Source organism: Anastrepha ludens, chromosome 6 (genome assembly GCF_028408465.1).
Source record: "Anastrepha ludens isolate Willacy chromosome 6, idAnaLude1.1, whole genome shotgun sequence".
NCBI classification, from domain to species: domain Eukaryota; kingdom Metazoa; phylum Arthropoda; class Insecta; order Diptera; family Tephritidae; genus Anastrepha; species Anastrepha ludens.
In genome coordinates, this window is record NC_071502.1 from 2,522,598 (window position 1) to 2,549,306 (window position 26,709).

The following is a 26,709-nucleotide window of genomic DNA, read 5'->3' on the forward strand; positions in this document are numbered from 1 at the left end:
TTTCAACATTTATTAAACTGCCAAATATTCATTTCATTTGAATACACTTGTAATTGTTTGTGTCAAATTTTAATTGCATTCAAATGTTTATTTTAATTGTGTCAATTTTTTTTCTACTAAGCGTATTTTTTGTTGTTTTTTTGTGTGCTAAGTGCATATGAATATATAAATGCAAAGTATATATTTTTTATAAGCCACGTTCTTTTAGTTAATGACACATTTATTTGTTTCATTTTTTTGTTTTGTAAAATCTGTTTATTCTTAATTAATTTATTTTTATTTACTTTTGTTTTTCTTAATTACTTTTCAAATTTTAATTAACATATTTTTTCATGTCATCTTCGCATCGATCATTGTCGATGCAGTTACACAGAATGCCAACAATACTCGTTTCTATTGAACTGCAACAAAACCTGCAACGCTAATCAACTAACAACATAACACTAACAACTAACCACTAAAACGACTAAGGTCTCGGTGAAGTTGAACGACTTTTTCGTCTAGCTCCCCGCGTTGCATTATGCTCTCCTACTGTGCTCCCATCACCACCACCGCCCACCACAGCGGGAACGAATGCATGCTTCCCCAACTTCTGCCAGCTCAATAGGTATAGATGAGCGTACGCTTAATTATAGTGTGAAAAGGCTTGCTTCTTTCTCCACGTGTTTGTTGTTTTTGTTATTATGTATATCAGTATCCAGAGTCAGTTTTTTCAGCGATCGGTCTAAGCCGCCGGGCTTGATACTCTCCCGCAATGGCGAATGATGAACGAATGACGCTGCTGAGTCACAGTATCGGGAACTAACGACGTTGATGTTCTCCGCATACCAATATGAACAAATGTACACATACACAAATGATTGCATGTACATTAATAGTGTATGAGCGTGTGTGCGTATGTTTATATATGAACGTCTACTCAACTGGGTTGGGACGAGTTTTGGCACAATATGTTCTCTTGCCAACTCTGCGACGAGCCTCATTGCGAGCTAGACCAGAAACTAAAAGCAGTTAAAGTATAAATGCCTGAGCTGGCGCGCGAGAGGCTTCATTTCAAAACGAGTCTATAGACGTGTCGAACCTGAAAGTGTTGTGTACTTGAAGTCCAATTTTTTATTTGCTCAAAACTGAAGTTGACAGAAATTGCATTGATTGCATAGAGGAAAGAGGAGAAAATAGGAGAAAAGTAAAATACTAAAGTCAATTTGAGAAGCATTGGCTATCAAACTCGCCTTGAAACAACTTTACAAATCGCAAAGTGTATTTTGTCGAGGCGAAAGCGAAATATATGTAGTTCAAAATATTAAACCAAATATTTATGTGGATTCAGTTGAACGCTTTGAAATACGAAATCGAGTAGCTGAAAGAAAGCAGAGAAGAGGTGGCGCAGGGGCTTACCTAATCCCAACAAAAACTGATTCATTGGATTTACGTCACTTTCTAGTTAATTTTGTATAATTTCTTTTTTTTTACTTTGATTATAATTTGTATACCTGTCTTGTTTTCGGCGCGTGGAGGAGTGCAATTGAGAGACATTGAGACAGAGCATTCGAGAGCTTACTTTGACCAGTTAAAGAAAGTGGTCGAAAGACGGAACTAGGCAAATAGACAGTACCAGCCGGACGAAGAGGTCAAGCCTTGCCTGCTTTTGTGTATTTCATTCGTATTTTGTTTGAACTCACGTTTTGTGTATTTCATTCGTATTTTGTTTGAACTCACGTCGTCGCAGCCATCCGGTCGATCGCGTGTGCACATACATACATTATCCACATTCATATTCGCCGGATATAACGCTTGAAGTGATTGTGCAAGTAACCCACGAAACCAAAATAGCTCCGTTAGCTACACAACGCAATCACAGCGCATTTATTCGAATACTCGTTGATGAAAAAGAAAGTCGCACTTCAGTGAAATTGTGCAAATGAGGGAAAAAACGAAATGAACATTTGAAAAAACAGATAAACAAGATAATAAAATATGCAATAGCGTAGAGGGCATAAAATACGTAAAAACAAAACTAAAGGCACTAAAAATAAAACTACTGTAAAGACCAACGACAGTATTTCGCAGTTCAATTTGTCGCGCAGCATTTTCGGTGTTATACAACTTGAACTTTTTTAAAGTAATATATTTTGTGTGCTTTTTTTTTGAGAGTCACGCTCTTTTCTTAATTGTTTATTGGCGACCAACGCAGAAAACAAAAACAAACAAAAAAGCCCAAAAACCACTGTAAATAACAACCAACCAGCATATCAGCGAAAAAAAATGAGGAACAACATCAATAAAAACAACAACGCTTACTCGTACAAGCATGGCGGAGGCAGCTGTCGCAACAGGAGCGTCGGTGTCGGTGCGGCGAAAGTAATTGCAACATGCCTCATCTTATGCGTTTCCATGCAAATGTGCTGCGGCTCCGCGATACCGATTTGGGAATTTTTAACGCGTAATGAAAAGGTAAGCAAAGCACAATACCAACAACAACAAAAATGCATTCACATACGAGTATACGTAGGTATACAATGTTATGTAGTAATAAATAAATATGAGCAGCAGCAACAACAACCAACGTCACTTTAGTTAACGAAAATATCGTAATTAAGTTGTGTTTGCTTGCTTTTTGATGTACTTTAACGTTATTTTATTTTAATTTTTCTCTACTATTCGAATTAGGGTATTGAGATATATCTACACACTTATTGTATGATATTTAGTTATTTCTTGCTTTTAACAAGTTTATGTTTTATAATAATAAATTTTATCGCAAACTGGTTTTAGTGTTACGTGTTTGCGTGAATTTTTTCTTTAGTATAAAATATTTTGATAACTGCGTTGTTGCTGATTTTGCTATATAGATATTCCAGACAACTTAGAAGAAGCTGAGTTGAGGAAAGCTACGCGATTTATTTAAACAATTTAGAGCTTTTTTAGAAATTCCGTAAAACTTTTTGCGCGCTTATTGCTAGCATTCAACAAGGCAATTGCCAACAAAAAAAAATTGATTAAAAATGTAATTTTCTTAAATGTATTCGAAATATTTATTTATTTATTCTATTTAAATATTTACAATGTTTATTTATTTATTGCATATATTTATTTTATTGATTTGTTCATTCTTTCATTTAGTAAATCTAGAAATATAAGGTCTCTTACTAGCTACATAGAACTAACAGTATTTGTAAGAATTATATATATATACATTTTTCGTACCTATTTAAAAAATCATTGAGTGATAATTCGAAATAAATAGTTTTGAGAATTTTTCCAACCCCTATGACCATATCAAAGAACGTTTCAAGAACATGCCCCGTAGTTTTAGTTTAGAAAGTCGGAAGCTTAAGTATTTTTGTATTGCAATTTTTACTGACAGAGATCGTTAGCTTGGTTAATAACAGCTGTTTTTTTTAGAACAGATATATAGAACTTTCTATGGCAGAGTAACCATTCGGTTGGCTTCCGGATGGATGATCATTATGTACATGCAACATCAAAATGATGGACCAAAGTTTTTCCTGAAGCGATCGAACCACGCCAGACTTTCTGCCACAAAAACAGTGGCTTATTAAAACCTTTTTACGTTCACTCTGCCTCCAATCATGTAACAAATTTATTTATATGGCATATATTTCTTGCCATATCCCTCGGTAAAAATATTTGTTCACCTGTTTTTGACATTACCTTGCAAAATCGTATACCCGAACAAAGTTAACAAATCATAGAAAAGTTTCTAAGTTCAAAATTCATGTTCTGTGCACCAAGTCTACAGAACGCTTCAATCCCATCAACCACCTCAAGAAGCTCTCGAGATTCCTTTGTATCGAGAAAAGCAAATTTTTTGTGTGTTTTGCCTGCCAGAGGCATTATTGGTCCACATTTTTTCAATACTCAACCTGGAGCCAAAGTTAGCATCAAATTAAAACTTATTGGAAAGCAAGAGTTTCACAACTTTTTTGTTTTCCACCTCAATGCCAATCAGTTAAGTGTTAACCGGAACAGACGCTACAACTTGCAATACAATGGCAGGGGCCATCACTTTATCTGGGAGAGCTCTTGGTGACTGTATCATCCTTACAAATGTCACCTAGATCATGCGAATCGACTTCCTTTAGTTTTTGCCATGCTCTTCCATTTCAAAACCATATTTTGTTAGATCTCAGGGTTTATCTTGCTTCATAATCGAATCAATGTATTAATCACGCAACGCTGGGCTAACACTTTTAATATGCGTTCAAATATAATAGTGCTGCTTACGTGAGAGTGTTCCTTGCTTGAACCCCTTAAACAATCAGTTATAAGCTAATTCTATAATATCCAGAGGAAGCCTTCCATTTAAGAAAAAGCTGTTTCGCAACTTCAGAAAGGCTTGAAATAATTGGATATTCTTAGTTAGATATTTGGTTTAATAATCGTACATTTTTTCAAAAAATTGAATTATTTTTCTGTTGCTCAGAAAACAATATTTTTTTTAAAATAAGCAGATTTCTACTTTTGCAGATTTTAAGAGCTAAAGTCTGAGTTCCCTAACAAATATTTTTAAAGTTATTAAAAAACAGAATATAGTGATAGTGCAAAACATACATAGTTTATTTATATATTTCCTCATAACATCCTTAAGTTACAAAAGCAAAAACAAAAAAAAAAACAACCAAAAAGTTTGGGTTTACTTTTAAAACATATTTATAAGTAATCTACAAATCCGAAAATTAATATTTGGTTGGATAGTCCCGATGTTTCAGGACTTCACTCATTCTATATTATTTAGTATTGAGTTTTCTAATTTCCCTACTTCTTCAGTTGTAAGCGTTCTTGATAAGCTAAGATGTTTCATATTAATTTTTAAAATGATCGAATACCCCCATTTGTCCATCGTCGTTTCAATAAATTCCAACTGACCAACACCGTTTGCCTTCCCACAACATAACTCCACCACCGCCGTGCTTGCGTGTACCAACAAGAGTTTGTTTCTCAAGATCAGTGCCTGATTTGGGCCAAACAATTTGACGACCTTTCACCTGATATATGCATCATCTATACTTTTTAATGGCATTTATTAAATTTTTCCCCTTCCGTGCAATTCCTAATGTAATGAGCGCTGCAAATAGAACATTGCGCTATTTGAAAATTCGCCGTACTTCAAGCGCTTCAAGCAAAGCTGCCATTTGGTCTCAATTCATATGTTTCCGTGTTGTTCTATTAATTTTTGACAGTTATTGAATTCAAGCAAGCAAAGCCAGCCTGCATTGGACCACCACCTTAAATGGCTTTGGAGAGAAAGTAGAATTGTGAGACAATACTCTGGTAGATAGAATACTCTGGCTAGGATTTGCTTGTAGTTTTCTATCGGCTACTGCTGGATAAGAGGGAAAAGAGTATATATTTAAATATAATATGTATGCCTTTGACAATACAACAATACTAATGGCTTACCTCAAATACATATATACATACATATGGATATTAAGCGGTAATTCGCTCTAGCTGTTATGATTTAGATTCGCCCCCGGCCTCTACATAATTATTTAATAATTCATAACTTTTGCAAAAGTTAATAAAAATTTACGTTCAAAAGGTCAAGAAGTCAATGAAGAAGAAGAAGAATAAGTATTTTAGCCTCACGATTGCCCCAAAATAATGCCACTGTGAGTAGATATTTCATGTAGGGCCTTCGCTGGAGTTGAAGACCTTAACTGTGCAACGCATTCTACAAGCATATCATCACAGACCAAAGGAAAGGTTAACGCTTCTACCTCAACGAAAAAATGCATGAAAAATGCAAATTAGGAATATTTGTAGTTGTACTCGTATGGAATTAGGATGGCGCTACAACACTACCTCGATTTACATTCACATTGCCGGTTTTAAAATGCTCGTCAACGAGCCATTGAAATGCAAATATTGAACTAGTTACAACAATAAAATTCAATAACAACACATGAAAATACAATATAAAAAGTTATTCAGAAGTGCATAACGCGTATATAAGTATGTACATCTGTATGTATGTATGTCTGTCTGTATAACGAATAAGTTAGCAGTCAATTAGACTATCGCATTTTTAATATCTTGAAAACTGCTATTCAGTACGTGATTATGCTAAATTAAGCGGAACGAAACAACTAAAATGCGACGATGACAACGACAACGAATACGATAACGCGGTAAACCGTTAAGAGATGTATTTCAAACTGTCGATAAGCAAACCAAAACTGAGGCACACGCATTCAGAAAGATATCACTCACTCATGCAGGCACACGCACCCACACACACCACACAGCACAGCATCCGATTTAAATTTAAGTGGCTTTTGATATTTTTCAATTGCCTGTGAATAGAGTCGTCAAACTTGAATTGGCGAAGTGAATTAAAATCGATTTATAGGCGATTTTTTATATTCCTTTTTTGCAAAATAGACCCAAATTACTTGAGAAGAATGCAACGGCGAAAAAATCATGCATACACATGCACGCCAAACCCACTACATATACGAGTGGTTACGTACACACAATACAGAGTTTCAGTCGTTGAGTTACACAAAGCATCAATGCCAAGGCAGCGTCCGCACTGTCATTGCCACCGATTAATGATAGAAACCTGTAATAGCAGCTTTTGCACTATGTGTGAATGTATGTGTGTATAAGTGTGTTCATGCAATTGCGATGAAATTTTATAGTTCAGTTGCTGCACAATGTTTAGAAAAAAGTTAACTACCATACAGCAAACGGCGCTTTAGTGCTACTTGAGGAGCGCCAGACCGGCACTTCAACAATTTCACCGTACAGTAAATTGGACCGTGTCTGTCTCAAGATTTTTGCTGAATTACACCATTTCGGAATGATACCAGTTTGCAAATTTTGTGGTGGATATCGGTACAAATCGTAATATCGCTAATGGCAGCGCTGCTTTCACCACAGCTTAGGCTAGATGAGATGAGCTGCTCTGAAAAGAGTTCACTTGCTGGCCACAGGGACACATTGTGATATAAACAAAGATTGCGTCAGCCCTCCCCTTACATATTCTTAAAGCAACGCAATATTTTGTGTATAAACTTTCTAAATCTTCGAAGAAGCGGTAAGCCGTAGATGAAATAAATCCCTGTGTTCATAGAGCCGATACAATTTGCAGTTCGTGCAAAAATAAAAACTACGTAATTTTTTGGGGTAAACCTTTTTTATTTAGTATCCTTTTAGGCGTATACAGTTCGTCCAATGCTGTTCTAGTTTGTTGATCCCTTCCGAATAATAGGATTTTTCCAAGTCTGGAAAATAGCCATTCATTTCTGCAATAACCTCCTCGTTTGAAAAAAATTCCCGCCAGCCATTTCTTCAAATTGGGTAACAAATCGGAATCCCAGGGATCCGAGTGAGCCAAGTCTGGAGAATAGCGGGGGATGGGAAACGTGTTAGAACCTTGTTTCCAATAATTTCGCGCCCACAACTTTTGAGGCGTGAGCTGCTCCGCTGTCGGGATAGCAAAGGAAAATCACTCGACTTCCACAATTCAAGCGATTGCGAAACACAAAGAAATGGACTAATCTGGCTAAAACTGGGTGTGTGTTCTGTCAACAGATGCTTTTAACTAAACTTAACCTCGATACGCGCTGGTAGGGCCATCTCTCTGAATTGCACGGACTTTGCAAATATGTTTTAGCTATCTTTGGGTTAAAAAATCTGATCCCGAAATTTTGAAGTGTTTTTTGACAAAGTAGTTTTGTCCTTTATGTTTGCTAAGCCTCCAACATCATGTTTTTGCGAAACAACAACATTCAATGCCAAATCAGTACATACTCTAAGCCACAGTTGACCTATTAATTTGATGCTTTGAGTGCTTTGGGTGAGGTAGTCAGCTGTTTGACGAGATCTGTGGGACAGTTATGCTGGAGAAGGAGAACGAATACTTCCGGTAAAAAAATGCTTGTACCTATACCATTCAGAAATGATCGCTTTATTCTATTGTCTTCCTAGAACTATAGGCATTAGCATTACACGTGTACATATATATGTACATACACGCGCACTCACATGCATCTTCTTCTTAAATGACAACTTTGGCGCCTAAGTGGTTTTGCCACTTTAGAAACGCGCGCCAGTCTATTTTTGTGTTTCTACACACACACACATAAATATACAAACATATAATTTTCATAACTGCACTTGGTTGCTTGGGTATGGCGTTTCCACTTGCCAACTGTTCCACTCGGCTGCCTCTTTTTACATTGAACTTGACGTTTTCAATATTAATTTTTTCTAGTACAATTTTACTTACAGCTGAGTGCAGTATGCGATCATTAAAATACATGCCTTCACATATTCATATATATAAAATTGTTATTTACGTTATACTAGCAATAACTATCGCATTTGCGTTACCCAAGGAAACCAAGCAGACAAAAATATAAAAATAGTAAACCTGCATAGTTGTTTAACTCTTAAAAATTCAAAAAGTAAAACAGACATAATAAACTGCAAAATGCATATGTAGGTATGTGTACCGGCTTAGCCGGTCCATTAACCATCAGCTCTCAAATTTTCGCGAATTTTTCTGAGAGCTGGCATTTCAAGTTGAAGTTTTGTATTTTTTATTCAATTCCGAAATTCAGCACGGCATTAAAACAAGCAGGATTGGTCGCTTAAACCTCAACACATCTAGCGCCTAGCGATATTATTTTGGTATACGAAAACACGTAAAAAGCGAAAAATCAGTAGAATCCAATGAAGCAGCAAGACAAGTTTAAATTATTAAAAATTCACTTTTTGCTTAAAATGGATTTTTTACTAAATTTGTTTTTATTACAAGACTTGACAAATTGATGCCGTACAAATGAATGGCAAAGTAACTTTTCGGGCGAGATAATATTTAATTTTTTAAACTAGTCCAGCTGGCTCTAGTTGTTACTGACTTGATCTCAATCAAATAAATGTGAATTGTTGAAGTGGCAGTGTTACGCGAGTATTTGGGGTGTGTTTTGTTGTGATTCACAAGTAAATTTGGGACCAGTTACCTGACGAATAACTACGAGAGCATATGCCGTTATTTTTCATTGAAAACTTATACCATCTCAAAGGAATCGCAGGAGAAAGGGAAATATTCTCAACATAATAATATCTCCATCCAGCCGCCTAGGAAGACAAAGACATGGTTAGAGAGCTAGTGAATGACTTTTCTTAAATGCACAGGTTGTTTCCACATAGAAAATCTCTGGGTAGTGTTATCGAATCAAATGTATGCGAAGTAGCGAAACATGACCACAAAACCTCGATTCTCATTCGAATTGGCTGAGATTTGTTTCAAATAATTTGAAAAATTGCACTTTTGCATTAGTTGTAAACCGAGTAGGCCATACAAAGTATTAAGCTAAAAAAGTGTAAAATCTCAAATTTTACTACTAACAAGTGAAGTGCACTAAAAAGAGTGTCCCGCAAGAAGTTAGTTTCTTTGCAATTTCGTAACTATTTGTTTTGACTAAATGTATTAAAAAGTACGTGCCATGAAAAAGCTCCTCATAAAAAACATCTGCCGTTCGGAGTCGGCTTGAAACTGTAGGTCCCTCCATTTGTGGAACAACATCAAGACGCACGCCACAAATAGTAGGACGAGCTCGGCCAAACACCCAAAAAGGGTGTACACGTATACACAATTATATATATGTATACATATATTAAAAAGTACGTATATTAAAAAATGTAAAAGAAAATAAACTGACAAATTTTATCATACAAACATTCACTTCTTTAATAAAACCTCAAGAAAGCGGCCTACGTTTACACGAAAGTCTACTTTTTTTTAATTTGCAAAATTTTTTTTTTATTTTTTGTTTTTACGATGTATACATAAATATGAGAGGAGTAATTATTATTTTCAGCGGGTCGCATAAGAATTTGAGAGGCTCCATAAATGAATAGAAACACTTTTTTCTACAAGATTTTAATATTTCTTGCTCGATCAGTTAGTTAGCACCGACAACGTTAAACCGACAGCCGGGAGGGAACGACATGTATGTACTCGTATATATTGCTTATGACTACGGTATATACATACATACATACATATATCTAGTGGAGTATAAGATAAACCATCCATTCATTTTGTTACTAATACTAATAGCTTTACGTAGAATGAAATACTAGGATTTGCAAAAACAAATTTTGCTTTCATTCACCTGACAAATAACTTAAAGACTGATTATCTATAAATTTGCTGGCATGACTTGTTCAACCTCCGAGAAGCGATAAAAATAACCATTGACGCTTCTATCGGATGTCACATTTTACATATTTAACACATACATATTCCTACATACATATGTATGTACACATGCAACGCTCATAAAGCAAAAAACCGCTAAAACTGAATAAAAACAGACAAGATGAGTTTATTAAAGAAATTTCAATGTTTTACATGCCTTAAATATTTTATTCATACAATTTCTGTTAGCCAGCAGGCACGCTCAGCGGCATGCGTCACTTTATTTGGGGGACTATCCGCTCGAGGGGACTAGAAAATGATGCCTTACTTTGCGATCTTTACAAGTGTGCGAGACAGGCTCGAGTTGTTTATATTCAAGGTGCACTCGAACCTCAATTGACTGTCACATTGGCATGTATATGTATGGGTGTGTGTTTGTATACGCTAGAGATTTAACTGTTTCACGCCGTTTAATAAATTAACACGTTTGTGCAAAAATCCGCTTTTGCTCTCGTATAGTCCAAATGTAATATACATACATATGTACTTATGTATTTAAGTTATGCGTACATACATACATACATATATGTCTGTCGGCAGATATAGCTTAAAATAAGAGACAGGTGTTGTGCGTCAGAGAGAAATCTAAATAAATTACTTTAGAAATTATGAGTGTAAGTCGCCACAAAATTATAAATGTCAGTTGAACCAACATGCATACATACAAATGTATGTATATACTTAAACGAATATGGCATATTTTGTGCATGAAATGAGCCAGATATGGGAGTATTCTAACTTTTTTTACACGATTGAGATATCCAAATGTGATTTTCCTTTGTTCTTCAGAATTATAAGTTTAGCAAAACAGGGAAAACCAAAGCCAATGGTGCAATCCTTCTCCTCTTCTTCAGATGTACCGTAATCGCCTAGGCTTTTTTCGCCAAGTTCAATAAACTGCGTCAGTCAGTGTTTCGTTCTGGTTAATAACGAATGCCAACTAATAACACCAAATAAAGCGAAAACATGTTATTAAACCTCAATCCTCTAGGTCGATGTCTTCGCAATGCTCACGACTCCACCATTTCTCCCGGAACCTTTCTATAAATGCATTCGGTTGTCATCCAAGCTTTCTTTCCAAAGCATTATACTGGTCTACAAGTATGGAATGCGCCTCTTTCTAGGATCTCGTAGGCATAAAGTTCTTTATACGCTTTTTGCGTTCCGGTAAAGCGAATAACGAAATAATGAAAGGACAATCCCAAATAAAGAATAAATACAATGTTTTAAATGAGAAGATCGCAGTTGTGGTCACGTTTTACAAATTATCTGATTCTTTTCGTGCTTGTAAACCTCTGCTGTATTGGCTCAAAGTAACACTTGGCTAGAGTAATCATCCTTCGCACTTCAGATAGCAGAGACAGAAGCTTTCCCATTCTGAGAAACCTGGTAGTATTGCTCAGGGTTATTAGTGGAAGTAGTGAATATCTGTTAGCCAATAATAGGCTTACTACGCCTGAAGTCACATTGATAAAATAGATACGAACAGTTCATTGACGGTGTATTAGTAATTCAAACAAAATACTCGATAGAATTTCATATTCGATAGGAAATGAGACAAATGGCATAATCATCCAGTTTTTAGAATGCTCATATTTATCTCACTCTTATTTCACACACTAAACTATAATCTAAAGCAGGTGGTATGCGACTGAACTTATCTTACTTTGGTCTGACCTAATCAGACTGAGATGAGCAGACTGCCTTGAAATACTATATGCTAATAGTGCTGGTGTCAAGTGTGTGTATCATATCTTCAATAACATAATCAGTGCGGAAAAGAGGAGTCAACACTCCTATGCTCTTTATTTGCATTTTAAATACAAAGAGGCAAGGTGGATAGATGGTGGAATACCACCCGAAGAGGCTTCTCAGGTTCTTTTGTATTCCTTGTATGAAAGGATATGCAACTGAAATGGAGCTTCCTCCCTCCACACGACTTAAAGCCACTTCATGTCTTCTGGACCACATAGACCCTGTTGTCGGGGCAGTTGTTTAAAGCGAGTGCCAATCATCCAGAATATAACTCCATCATGGTTGTAAGTCGTGCAGACAACGAGGAAGTGCTCAATTGTAGATATTATTGCAGACAGGCGAAATTGTAACGCATAGTATGACACCCTAATATTTGTTAATATTGGTTTGGGAAAAAGAAATCCATTATTTTCTCGGTAGATGGTTGTAGTGATCGATATCTCGTAAAGTATCGACCAAATAATTTGAAGTTTATGCTCGTTGTCAAGTGACATTTGATGGAAGTCAACGAAGAGAAAATTCGGCACATATTACAGTTTTTCTTTGATGCTGATACAGGTAATTACATGCAATTTTGGTTGCGTCGATTGCATTCATTCATTTTTGATGTTTTAATGTTAAAGAAAATGTCGATAAAATCACAGGAATAATCGAAGTTGATCGGCATGTCAGTAGTCGTAGCATCACCCAGGAGCTAAAGATCGATTATAAAACAGTTTTAAACCATTTGCACAAAATTAGTGGATGTCTCCCCCTCCAAATTAATATAATACAATATAGGAGTCCAGTGTTCGATGTTAAAAATAGGACCCACATGCCTGTAAACGGAACGACATAGTATTGAAAAATCGTAATTTCCTTAAACACAAATTAAATTGTAATTGAGTGGAACAGTAAAGATGTCGTTTGTAAATATAAAGAGATTTGTGTATGACAAAATACATTTTTTTCATTTCTAATAACATCGGCGTTAACCGACTTTTTAAAAATATTTATAATTCCGCTTTTGCTTGATTATGAGGTACAGAAAAAATATTGAAAAAGGTTTTAATCTCTTCAATAAATGGTAAATGTCACAAACTTGGCTCAGTATCAGAAAAAATGGGCAAGCAAAATTTAAGTATTAAAGTTGATGAAAACGGAACTATGTGCCGTACACAAGACAATGATACCCCACGTATTTAGGTATTTATACCATATTTACATGCGCAAGTACCATGCAATGGAAAGCCAACAGTCTAGTTCATCAACTGGTATTTGAAGGAAGAAGTCGTACTAGTTCGAAAGTGGCTTGAATTGTACCAGTTGCAAAGCATATATTCCTGTGAAAAGTAATGTGCAAAATTTCAAGAGCGCACGAAATGAGGACTAGAGGTATATAAAAGTTGCTGGAGTCCATTATCTGCTCATTTTTGCCTATTGAAAACAACATCATTAACTGGTATAACACTAACGCATGGGCTTTCCGATTCGTTAACTGATGCTAATACATAGATTTACAGTTGATACTTCGTAGAACATCGAAATGTTTAAAATAGCACTAAAAGAGGTAGAAGACAAACTACTTGAATATAAAGCAAACTGGGGGTAAGGTAATTCAGAAATAGCAGGTTTGAATGCAGGTTATATGAAAACTGTCCAAGACACATATTACATACATACATAGGCATGTACATATGTATATGAGAACACTGCCAATTTTCTTTCCTGGACGAACGCTAATGGCAAACATTTAATTGAGTTGAATTCCCGAACGCTCGCTCTGTATATTTGGAATCTCTGCCGAAAGAGCAACGAGTCAGAGGCGATTAATTTTAATAATACCTGCCTATATATACTTGTACACAAGTACGTACATATACTTATACATACATACATTTAGTGGCATTTTTCGTTTAATGATTTTTGCGAGATATGTTCAAGAATAGTTTAGGATTTTTTTAACATAATGAAGTCAGCGCCATATTCTATAACACGCACATATATACTTACGTAGATACTTACATACATACTCCTAGTAAAGCCCCTGCTTTTATTCCCAGGCTGTCAAGTGAGTGAGTAGCTTAGCTGTTCACAATTATCTGCCCATTTCGATCGGTTATAACAATTAAAAATTATGATTTTGTTTGTATTTTGAAAACTATACAATTTTAAGGTGATGACAGAACATTTTCTCTGAGTCCTTGCTATACATACATGAGTGCGTATATATAATATTTATTTTTGTAATTCAATCTTGTTTTTCACTTTGGATAAATTATTTTAATTGCTTTTAGAACTATGCATAGATTCATACTCGCTTGTATGGTGCGCACTCACATCACTCTACGTACATATATACATATTTACATACATAATTATTTGTATGTGGGAATTAGAGGTATTTTTGAGGAATTGAATGCTAGGGAAGAGCTTTCAAACGAAATTAGAGAATTATTCGAGTGTAACGAATTGGCATTTAATTAAATTAGCTGCGGATGTGAAGCTTTGATATTTAGCTTGTTGTTAAAGTGAACTGAAGGCGGCTGGGTCATTAAATTTACAAAATAAATTTACCCTAGAGCTCCGTGTGATTTCGATCTGCAAAAGAAAGAACGAGTTAAAATTAGTTAAATAATCACAAATGAATACGAAATTAAATCACAAATACATTTTGGAAAATTAAAATGGTTTGCTATCAATATTGATCAGCTGTAAAATGTGCGTTATAGACATGAACATCCAAAACAATGTGGAACACCTTGACAATGATAAAGACTTGCATATGCATGTCTGTAATACGATTCAAGAGAAAAAAAATTATTTCACAATATTCAAATATGCGGCCCCACTGGTTATGGTGCTATGACAATGTCACTAAGAGTGTACATACATACACACATACATACATACTTATGAATGCATTAGGCTTCGAATTTCAACGCTCCCCTCAAATAATCAGATCTGCGCTATCAAAACGATCTAGATTTGTATGCGATCAAGCACTGTGACTTGTGCGGCATTCTAGATAAAATTTATTACAACAACAATAATTCAAATTATCCAATTAAAACAAGAGGTGCCAAGAAACCCTTCATTCGAGGAAATTATCTTCAAAGTGCTTGCCTCAATCAGTTAAATTTACAATGCTAATGCATAGATCCTTTCATGCAAAATCGGTTAGTAAAAAGATAGAGCACGCAGAGATGTGCTAGCTCAGAAATGCGCTTTTAAATGCTGTCTGCATATTTTAGATTTTTCCTCTGAATCTTATTATGGAATTTTTTATTTTATTTTATTTTTTTTTTTATATTTAAATATGCAATTTACATTTGGAATTAATTACAAGTGAACGCCCTACAAGTCTCTATGTGTAATAGTGCGCTATTGTAGCAAAAGTATGGCGTGTCATTTTTCTTTTATTATGTTTTTTGTTTTTGTTTTTATTTTTGTTTTGCTTCTTTTTGTTGCTGTTGGCCAGTTTCGGTTCGTTAACGAGTTTAGTGACCGACCGCTTTTTACCGCTAAATGGCTTACTAACGTATGGGCCATTGACTATTATAAGATTATTTTCCTCTCCACTTTTATGAATTCATTGCACCGTTACCAGCTCTAGTTGATGCCTCTACACATTCTCACACACATACGTGCAAATTTGCATATGTAAAACTCTTATAAAATTATTTTAGGCATTCATAATCATAAATATTCACACATTCGATGTCACTGCAGGGATATCAACCCCATTACGGATGTGCATTTTTAAGTATGTGTGTGCGTATGCTCGTGTATAAACAGCGCATCGTGCATCTATAAATTGGTGCATCCATAAACTGGTATAAAGCAAAGCATTTAACTATGTGCATACATACATAGGTATATCAAAATTTTGAAGTATATTTTAATACATTTTTTTATAAATTTTAAATACTCGTTTTTAAAGGTTAAATATATATAAACACGTTAACTATAAATATCGCTCCTTAAATTTTTTCACATTTTTTTTGGTCAAAATCACTAACCTTACTAACTTGAAATGTGCCGAACTCAGCGTGTCGCCCAAAGTCATTTGTCACCGAAGTTTAACAGCTCGTTGAAATGGAGCTTGTTTTGATAGCATCGTCTAGTGATCGAAATTTACCAACTAATCATAACATTGCTTGAAAACTATGATGAAGTGCTTAATGTTTATATGTACATATATATATGCCCCTAAAGAAGAGCTTCTTCTTAAAACTTTTAAATAAAGAATGGTGTGCCTGCCCCAGGTTTGCCCTCTTTCTCTTTTAATGATGCCTTTTTGTGGTAATAAGATAGATTAAGCACGTTTTCATCGAGATTAGAAAAAAGTTCTTACAATTCGGGGATTAACACCACGCCTCCACCACAAAACTGCTTAAGGACACGCATTTGCACAAACTCTTTCGAACATCTCTATCTGAAGTAAGTTAAGCGAAATTTTATCAAAATTGCTATTGAAGGCATCCCTCTCGTCATTACAGTCATACATACAAAAGTCTATATAAGATTTTAAAAGTCGCCTTTATTAAATTGCATTCGAATCGGAAAAGAGTAAATGCTGAAGACTACTTTTCCAGTAGCCTTTTACCGCACCGAGGTATAGACGCTTTATCTTATATTATTTGAACCCATTTTATTTATTTATTTAACGAATTTATTTATTTATTTACGAAAAGTTATTGATTAAATGAAATAATACAAATTTGAACCAGCCATCCGTTTTTCTCTAGAACAATCTATCGTTAGGTTTTGTTCACAATTTCTATAAAAAAAACGTTGACACCAGTTTTTTTATGGTCTCTTTCAACTGTGCTGGCATGAAATGAAAAAAAAAAAACAAAAAATATATTAGAAAACATTTATTTGTTCGTTGTTTGTTTAAGTCACACAAGAACTCCATCAAACCAAAAGGCGTATAAGACCTTTTACCTACAACAGCGAACTGCATGCGTTGCATATACATACGTAAAGTAGACATAAGGAAAAAAGTTGGTTTTCTGATAGGTGATGATTACTTAAATTACCATACCTCAAAAATTCACATTGGGTAGAAGACAGAGTGTAGACTGTGTCTGAAGGATGATGAAGCCACAGAGCATATCTTGTGCAACTGTATAGCCTTGGCAAAGACATGACTGCACCATCTTTCACCGAGATCAAATGGATCCGAATGAAATCAAGAATGCTCTTGATACAGATATTCTGAAAATTGGGCGCAAGGTGGAGAATTTACTGGAAGAATTTGGCTTTCAACCTATTCTCAACCTGAGGCAGCGAACATCTAGGTTAAATAGAACCTGATTTAATACATTCAAGGTAGTGCCAGTCACAAGGATCAGTTTTCACTACTTCTAAAACATGTAGTAGGGCATAACAGATCTTTTAGGTCGATTTGTCGCCTATTGAGTCCACTAAAGATGTAAAATTATTATTTTTATTATATGTTTCTTGTGTTTAAAAATATTTTTTAATAAAATCTTGAAGAAAGAGTTTCAATTGGTCAAAAAAGACGTATGCGCTTGAATATAAGCAGGTCAGAGAAATGAGTTTCCGAGAATTTTTTTGCCCAATTTGAGTGTTTTAATCAACAATTTTGTCTTGTAATCTTTGTAGTTTGCAGTTATTTGCTTGAAATTTTTAAACTCTTCAAAGATCGGTGGAAAAGATTTTGGCATTTGGGCTCTAAACGAACCCGAACATAAAACTATCGTCCAACTCTTCGAAACACTGGTTATTTCGATACTTTCAATGATAAGCTCGACACTGTTTTTCTTCTCTTACCAGTTGGAGCTTTCGTCATTGCAATAATGCCAAACATGCGTATGCGTGTTGTATGTATGTGTGTACATATATATTTCTACCAATAAATATATAAATGTATCGAACGTCTTTCTAGCAACACCTCTCCTATCAATTCTATAGTTTTGGTTTTGTTTTCTGCCCGCGATAGTTCATTCAAATAAAAAACACGTACGAGCTGAAATAACTGTCAATAGTTGATACTTGCGCGAAAAAAAATTGCCCACGTTCACGAAGCGTCTACAGTTGTTTATCATTTGCGCATACCTATGTACTTAGGTGCATGCATACATACATACACACATGCACACATACATGCATACACCCATGCATACTTACAGTTTGCTATTGGCATGCACTTCTTCGTACTCTTGGCTTGCTTTGTATGTTATATGTAAATATGTATGTAACCTTTGATTTTGGCCAGCTTTCGACACCATTTTCTAGTTACTTATACGCCTGGGCGACCAACAAAAATGCTCCGGCATTAATATGCTATCGGCAGAAGATTGTAAAACGTCTGCAGTTTCCATTTGTAGACTTTTAATTATTTAACGCACTTGTTGGTAACAAAAAACTTGTTTTGCCTACTTTTTAATGCCTATTATGAACCGCTCACTAACACGGTTCTGTTGATAAATTAGTATATTAGTACATATAACAATGGTTCAAGCATTTGTGCACCTAACTGATTGAAATAAAATCATTGCACTGTGGGATAAACTGCCGCAGATGATCTAGTAAAGACGTCGGCAGAGAGCAGCGACTTCAAAGCCACTGCTAGGTTGTCTAATGCGAATGGAAAGCATTTTGGTAAGAAAACTGATGCAAATAGAGGGAGATGATTTCAAAAATTAAAGTGTGGCGAACTCTGTCGAATTCAAAATCGCTAAAACCTATTTGGGCTCCCAGCTTTGACACTCTTCACGGTCTGAAGACAGATATCGCTCTTGGCCATATATAACTAAACGTAGGCGGCCACCTTAGCCGAATGGCTTGGTGCGCGACCACCGTTCGAGATTTGGAGAACGTAGGTTCGAGTCGCCGTGAAACACCAACACCTGTCCCTCGGCAGGCAATGGCAAATCGCCTAGTGTATTTCTACCACGAAAAAGTTCCTCATAAAAAAATATCTGCCATTCGGAGTCGGCTTAAAACTGTAGGTCCCTTCATTTGTGAAACAACATCAAGACCCACAGCACAAATAGAAGGAGGAGCTCCGCCAAACACTCAAAAAGGGTATAAGTGCCAATTATATATATATGGAACTTAGTATTGAATCAAATTAGTTTCACTAGTTCTAGTTTCCTCGAAGGGTGCCTTTTATTGATATAAATATACTTATTTAGGTGCATACATACATATATATCATATGCAATAGTAGACGTTTAATAAAGACGGTTCAAGAAGCAAAACAGATACTCGAAAACTGTTCTAAACTAATATAATTAGAAGATTTTTTTTTTAATTCACACTACATCGCTACACCGTTAACCACAATTACAATAATTAAATTAATTTCATTGAAATTCTCTGGTCATGTATTTCAATTCACTCGAAAGTGAATTGATTGTAGATATTATTATTCTCCCTCCTTTTTGCGTTTTCTATTTATACAAAATAACCTAAAATTTACCCAGAAATTTACAGAAATGTTTTCTGTATACCTTTTAAGATATTCTGCACAAACTGCGTGACAAAAATTTAGTTGAAGAAGGAAATCTCTGTTCCGTCATCACCCGCACAAATATATACATATGGTGTGCGTCATCAGCTCAGATGCTAACCGCGCGATCTCCAGCTGACGAAACCTTTGAAATCCCCTCACCGGGTGAGATTTATGTCTGCCTTTCCGTTTGCCTGACGTGCAGTATTTAAAGCTACTGTGTTTTCTTGCATCTTCCAGTCGTCTAACGTTTTGCGAAATTTTGAATTAAAACAAATGACACGCTCCGATACCTTTACAGAATACAAAATTGAACATGCGCGCAAAATTCTTGCTATAGCGACTACTCAAACATGCATACAACACATATGCGAGCACGTGTGTAGAGTATAAAAGAACCACTGAACCGAAAATATTATGAGGCAATTCCTGCTTGCTTGCGTTGTAGGAGAAGTGGGGTGGATACCGTTTTGAACATTACGATAGCGCAGGTATTTACATACACATATACACACATACATACTTATACATGTACGCAGGAATGTATGCCGGCTAATTTTAGGTACAAATGACTCGTAGTTAACAAATCGGTAGCGAAATTCAGCAGCAGTAGCATCAATTTGCTGCTACTATTTTCTGCTGCGTAGCAGTACAACTAGAGCAGATCTTTATCTGATCATTATTTGCGATTAACTGATTGTCAGACACTTATTGCATGCTCGCGCATAAATATTATAAAAATTTAAAAACGTACGTGCCTGCATATTTATATGTATATACATATGTACGTTATGGAAACAAATCTTAAATAAATAAATATAAAATTAATAGAGGAACAACAAACTCATAAAAAGCCATTTAAAAAAGACATTTAAATTACAAAAAAAAGTAAGGAGTAATATGATTTTTTAATATCGATTTCCGGTTGCACATACACATTTAGAGTTTGATGCGCCCATAAAGTTAGATTACCTGACCAGCTTATACAATTTCCTTCTCTTTCGTATACATTTTATATTAAATATTTCGAGGTTTCGAAACGAAATTTTCAATATTATATATCTATATATACATATATACATAATTGGTACTCACATCCTTTTTGGGTATTTGGCCAAGCTCCTTCCGCTATTTGTGGTGTGCGTCTTGATGTTTCTCCGCAAATGGAACTTTGCCGCTTCCGAACGACAGATTGATTTTTCATACCAGAAATACGCTCGGAGGTTTCCCATTGCCTGTTGTGGAGCGACAGGTATTAGAAAAAACTTCGCGCACTTCCGAAGGTTAGTTTCTTACCAACCCATTCAGCTGTGGCAGCCGCAAAATAGCCTACCAATCAAAAATTGGCAATTGTCAACTTCGAAACTGATCCGAAATTTTTCACGCTTGGTTAAAATTGATCAGAAGATAGAAATTAGAAGATATGGCGACATATCGAATAAAAAATATATGTACTAATTTTTTACTTGGAATACTTATATATAAGTAAATGTACATATGTATGTATAAAGGTATAAACGGGTAAAACTTTTATTCGACTCATCTATATCCGTTGAAGAGAAACTAAAAATTGTAATTAATTTTATCACATCTTGCTTTATTTTACTTTTATTTCGTTTTGTTTTATAGCATTTATGTCGCCACTAGTCTTGTTGAGATTCCTACATGCATACATATCTACTTTTTAATATACAAGTGTACATTAAATGAAATATTTCTTACATTATACTTTGCATATTTTCCATTAAACATATCCGCATGGTTATCAGCAAACAAGTAGATAAATAAGAATTATCAATTAATCGCACAATATTACAAACACAAACATTCATACTAAATATATTTGTACACACATATATGTGTGTATTATATGTACAATTATACGTAATATCGGCACAGCATTCTCTAATCACTCGCTTGCATTTCCCCACTGCTTTTTCTCCACAGATGTCGTATCTCTACTCCACATTCGGTCAGTTGGTTAGCGTACATTGCAAAGCCACCGCCGCCACTTCGTCGTTGCCAGTGAACCAGTGTAAGCGCGATTTACTCGCCTATGGCTACGAGAAGTTACAGACGTTCTCTGACTCGCAATTAGACCAGTTGGATCCATACCAACGAGACGCCAATGAACTTAGTAAGTTGACAATTACACATAAAAACAAAATTTATTCGTAAGTAAAAATAGTTTAGTATAAGAGTTGTTGATGCATATTCCATTTACACGCATTTAAGCGTATACATACATATGTATCCGTGAGAACTATTTTATGAGTGTCCACTGATTAACTTCCACAATGACTTTTATTTCTAACTGATTTCGTTCATTCATAATTTTTATTTTTATTGCTAGGGGCATTCAGACTGAGCATGGTAAAGTTACAATTTTGTTTTTGGGAATACTTTCCATGTATTTTGTTTTTGTTACATTTCCCGTGTACCGCACAAACTAATTTCGAGTTAGCTAACCTCTGGTCCAATTTGTGTGTGCGTCTTGATGTTGTTCCTAAATGGCCCCTCCCCCTCCTTTATTATGCAGCTTAAAAACGGCAGATGTTTTTTGTGGAGACTTTTTGACGGCATAATGCGCACGGAAGTTTGCTACTGTCTGCCGAGGGGCAACCGCTATTAGAAGAAACTATTTCTATCATTTGGTGTTTCTAACTCGGGTCTTTCCGAATAGTAGTTATGTCCAAACCGAGTTACCGATTACGAATTGTAATGCTACCCAGCTTGGACTGAATACCCCTATTATTATTACGCTAACAGTAGTTTGTTTTGAAGAACAAGCATGCATAGACTCATGACCAGAAGTAAGTGAGGGAATCCCAAGACACAATACTGGTCCGCATTTATACCCCGCTTGCAGTGGTTTAAATGCAATGCTGAAATGAACAATGTAAAACTAGTGTATTTATGAAGCTGTCCCAAATGTTTACTGTCTAAAATTGACAGCATGAATTGATTGCATGTATCAACATATGTATGTATGAATATGTTTGCATAGTATTTGTCTGGCAACCAGCTTCGAAAGTCTCTCTAGTTTAGAGGTTGTTGATGTACTGCAACGGTAATGATGTCTGTAATACACGTATGTATTCCGGAAATGTTTTCACAATAATTTTTGCATAAATTTGCAATTAATTTCACACGATGGATGTGTTTTTAATTTGTCACGTGTAACATATAAAACCACGATTGCTTACCATACCTTGTTGGTTTTAGAAAAAAACGTAATTACATAAAATTCCTTCTGATTTAGTGAACTATTTGCCCCATGAAGGTGCTCCATCTGCTCTAACGTGCGTACGTTTGTAAGGTTTGGAGTTCAAGTTATGGCCCGCCAAGTAGGTTTTCTTTAATAATTCAATAATTTTGGTTTTATTCCAAAAAATTTATGCTCAATTCAGAAGTTTTATTAACTAAATATTCAGTTTGAAATTCCGAAACAAGGTAATGATCACCTCAATTGAAAATGAATGATGCGCGAATAATTCAAACAATATAAACTTAATTAGAACCGGATGTTCGCTCCAACCTCACTTCGGAGTTTTAATATTTATAATTTGTTCTTCTAGAGTTTTCAACCGACTCTTCTTCATAGACCAATACCAACTCTCTACTACCCTGTAGCAGTTTTGCTTACTTTATCATGTCGATTGACACATTTTCATTATCTCAAAGTCATGCGAAAATATCGGGCCGATATCCTTAAAGGTTAGTTGACGTGCCGTTTAACACTAAACCTACCGGTATTTTATGTATTCCTATTCCTACCAATGTGGGTCAAATGACCTGTCTTTAAAATATTATATATATTATTAAGATCAAATATATTTCTCGGTAAAACAATTAGCAAGAGAAGAGTAAATTTTGAAAAATACATTCGATGTATTTTTTAATAAAAGTCGTGAAGGTAAACGACGATTTAATAATGTTATTTCTAAGAACTTCTGACAAGAAGTTTAAAATGGGTCATTTGACCCGTCCATGGTAGGTTTAGTGTTAAAATTTGTGGTTAGCATTGAAAGGAAGTAAAATGAAATTTAATTAATAAAAGTCAATGCTCTCCGGCATTGCCAGTCTTGAAAATAGTTTTTTGTTATTTCCGTAGTTCATTACTAGCAAATTTGTCTTTGACAAGCAGTTTGGCAAACAAAAAGAATTAAAAAGTTAAAGAGTTTAAAATAAGGAATTGTTTATCGCCCAGATTAGTTATTCTTACCTTATGATATTATTTTCGAGATTTCGCAAAAATTTGAAAACACTTTTTACCGAAACCAGCTATGCAAACCAATCGCATGTCTACATTTTTACTTACGAATTTTTCGGCATCCCTAATTGAAATATAAGTATTATATTTTTATTGGAATTACCACTGTCTCCATACGTTCAACATCAGTTTTTAATACATAACTAAGTTCAGAAATTCGAAAGCCTTGTTTTCTCCATAATAATAGAAAACGTTTGCAATGTTACACCGTGCCACATTGACGGTAGTTAATGGCTAATTAATGGCAAATAAATTACTGTTCACGCATCTGAAACTCTTGCTACTCAGCTATTTTTACAAACAATCAAATCAAAGCTGTAATAGATAATTAATTTATTAATGATGACTTTGCACTATTAAAAATAGATTCTTGTGGAATAACATTATTGTTTTCTTCTTCACAGTTTGGTCTTCTATTATGCGCGAGCACCCCAGTTCAACATTAATCACTACGCGGAAACCCTTGCCTACGCCACCTGACTCCTCCATTATCATCCTAACGCATCAGAATACAGCTAATACAGCCCCTTCCACTTCCGCACACAATCAAAATCCGCTCTTCAATAGCGATGTCGACCATAAGCACAAATTCGCCATGGACATGGACATTGCCTTTGGTTACCCCAACTCTCAATCAGACAATCAAAAGCCTTACACAGAAACTTTTCTCAGCGGTCCATTAGTTTTTCGCGTTCGCCCTGACGGCACTCCAGTCGAGCAGGACCAACATAAACCACTGCCACACGATGATGATTTGGAGGCATATCAATTAAGTAGCGCTGCAGCTGGTAGTGGTGCTACCACAGCCACCACTAGGGCCGGTGCCACTATCATGGGCGCGTCAGCAGCCAGTGACCAGCCGAAACATCGTAAAATTGCCATGATCAGTGATCTGAAGCAGCAGCATTTGGCCTCATTGGCATTACAACGAGATTTGCAGCCACCCTATCAGCAACCGCGCGTTCGTCGACAGCAGCAACAACAACCACAACAGCGGCAAGTCGTACCGATAGCAAGTCGCACAATTCCATTTGGCGGTTACTACTATGCCCAGAGCCAAGTGTAAAAACTATTACTACGCCTCCATAAAGGATAAAGTAAAAGTGGCCAATTAACTTCGATTATAGCATTCAAATCCGTACAAGGAGAAAACTTTTTATACAAAAAATGTATAATTTTAGAATTTAGTGCTTAAGGCGCTCCGCAGAGATTTAGAAAAACCCCATCAAGAGCTGGCATTTGGGATTAAAAGAAAAGTGTTTGAACCTCTTACGGGACGTAAGAGATTTCTGCCTTCAAATGAAATTATGTATATTGGAAAGTTTTGTGTTTTAAATTCTATAATATAAAACACTCATTTATCATCCTTTGCATAAACGTTTTTGCTACATTATACATATGTATGTATAAATATGTAGGTTTTTAGTATACTTTAGCATAGATAGTAAAAGAGCTGGTGCGTTTCTGACTGTGTTTGTGTTTGTTTTGTATTTGTATGTGTGAATGTGAAAACTAGTAATTTAAAATAATAAACCTTAGGTTTATTTTAAACTTTAGGCTTAGGTCAAATTTCTTTTTCACGCACATATTGTTCGATTATAAAGTTTCGTGCATCCGCGGACCCAATTTTGCAAATGTACTTTATAAAATTTTTATGTAATTGTATTTTAATGATTCATTATTTATTGTATATGTAACCTATACCAATTAGATTATATTTGTATTGAAAAATAAAAGAGTTATTTTCTATAAAATAAAAATAAAAAAATTAAATTGATTTGTTTCTTTAGATAACTAAATTTACATATAATTTCGACAGATTGCATTTAATCACCTCGATAAATATAGTATTTATAACAGCAAAAAAATCAGAACATTTTTAATAATCACTTCTTTATTATTTTTTTATATTTATTATTATTATTTTTTTTTTGTCTTTAATTTTAAAAATAATCGAGAGATAATGAGATGTTCAATAGGATAAGAACAAAATAGAATTTGTTTCATTCTATTCTTCTAGTTACGATTATCAATTATTCCCATTTATTTCACGAAATAGCTTGGTACTTAAGGTACTCGAAGCATAAGGTGTAGTCCCAAACGGGGTATGCCCGCTAAATTTATGCTGCAGATATGCTTCTTAACATTTTGCGTGCGAATCACCTCATATGCAAGTAATTCAATCTAAATTACCTTATAGCGTAGACACACGGCGGCGTTAATCGGGCTTACCGGCGCAGTTAATCTGATTAAAATTGTAGTGTGACAGACGGTTGGTTTGCTGATTAGTGAACAGCTGATTTGCTTATGGGATAGTTTCGTCAGTAAAAGCTGGAGCGCAGGCAACAAATACGGGTATTAGCTGCTCTGGTACTAAAAAAAAATATTTATTTAAAAAAATCTTTAATTGCAATTTCTCAAACTGCTCCGTAATATCAAAACAATGTAATATCGAGCGTGTTAGTGCAACAGGCACTCCACACAGTCTTTCTAGTTCTTCTCTTTAAAAGTTTCATCATTTTTCATTCACAATATGTAGATTTTAAGTGTCGTTTTTCGTCGATATTGCCATCGAAAATCACCCAATCCATTTAAATTATGAGAATTAAGTCTTAGTTGTCAATCCACATTAGCTGAACATAATACCTGAGATAATTCCGAATTAAGTCGTTAATCCCGATCAATGCCACCGTCTGACTAGGTTATTACGCATTATGAGCAAACCTTCCCTAATTTTTATCGGAAATTTATCGAAATTAGCTATGAAATCAATACGAAAGAGTAAACCAAAACAAAATTGACAAACTTTGAGTAATAACCTAATAACCAGAAAAAAACAGTTTTGTAATAATGGAGACAAAACCGATGTTGTGAAAAAATAAAATTTGTTAAGAAGGTTGGTGAAAGAGACCAAATTGTCTTCAGAAGTACCGTGCACGTGTACTCAAGTTATGCCGTTTCGTTTTCACCACTGAG

General features: G+C 35.1%; 1 protein-coding gene across 1 annotated transcript; it reads left to right on the forward strand.

The window, feature by feature from the left end:
* The first annotated feature begins 1,042 nt into the window (after window positions 1-1,042).
* On the forward strand, window positions 1,043-25,474 carry LOC128868637 (rhythmically expressed gene 5 protein). Its single transcript, XM_054110941.1, has 3 exons — window positions 1,043-2,454; window positions 21,408-21,597; window positions 24,138-25,474. Exons 1-3 carry the CDS (start codon window positions 2,266-2,268, stop codon window positions 24,797-24,799), a joined length of 1,041 nt encoding a protein of 346 aa, XP_053966916.1. The 5' UTR covers window positions 1,043-2,265; the 3' UTR covers window positions 24,800-25,474.
* The last annotated feature ends 1,235 nt before the right edge of the window (window positions 25,475-26,709 follow it).

What these genes read in the sequence shown, in the direction of transcription:
- LOC128868637 (XM_054110941.1), top strand. Translation starts at nt 2,266, where the DNA reads ATGAGGAACAACATCAATAAAAACAACAACGCTTACTCGTACAAGCAT. An exon ending in TTTTAACGCGTAATGAAAAG is followed by an intron (nt 2,455 to 21,407) that starts GTAAGCAAAGCA and finishes TTTTCTCCACAG; the next exon opens with ATGTCGTATCTCTACTCCAC. An exon ending in ACGAGACGCCAATGAACTTA is followed by an intron (nt 21,598 to 24,137) that starts GTAAGTTGACAA and finishes TCTTCTTCACAG; the next exon opens with TTTGGTCTTCTATTATGCGC.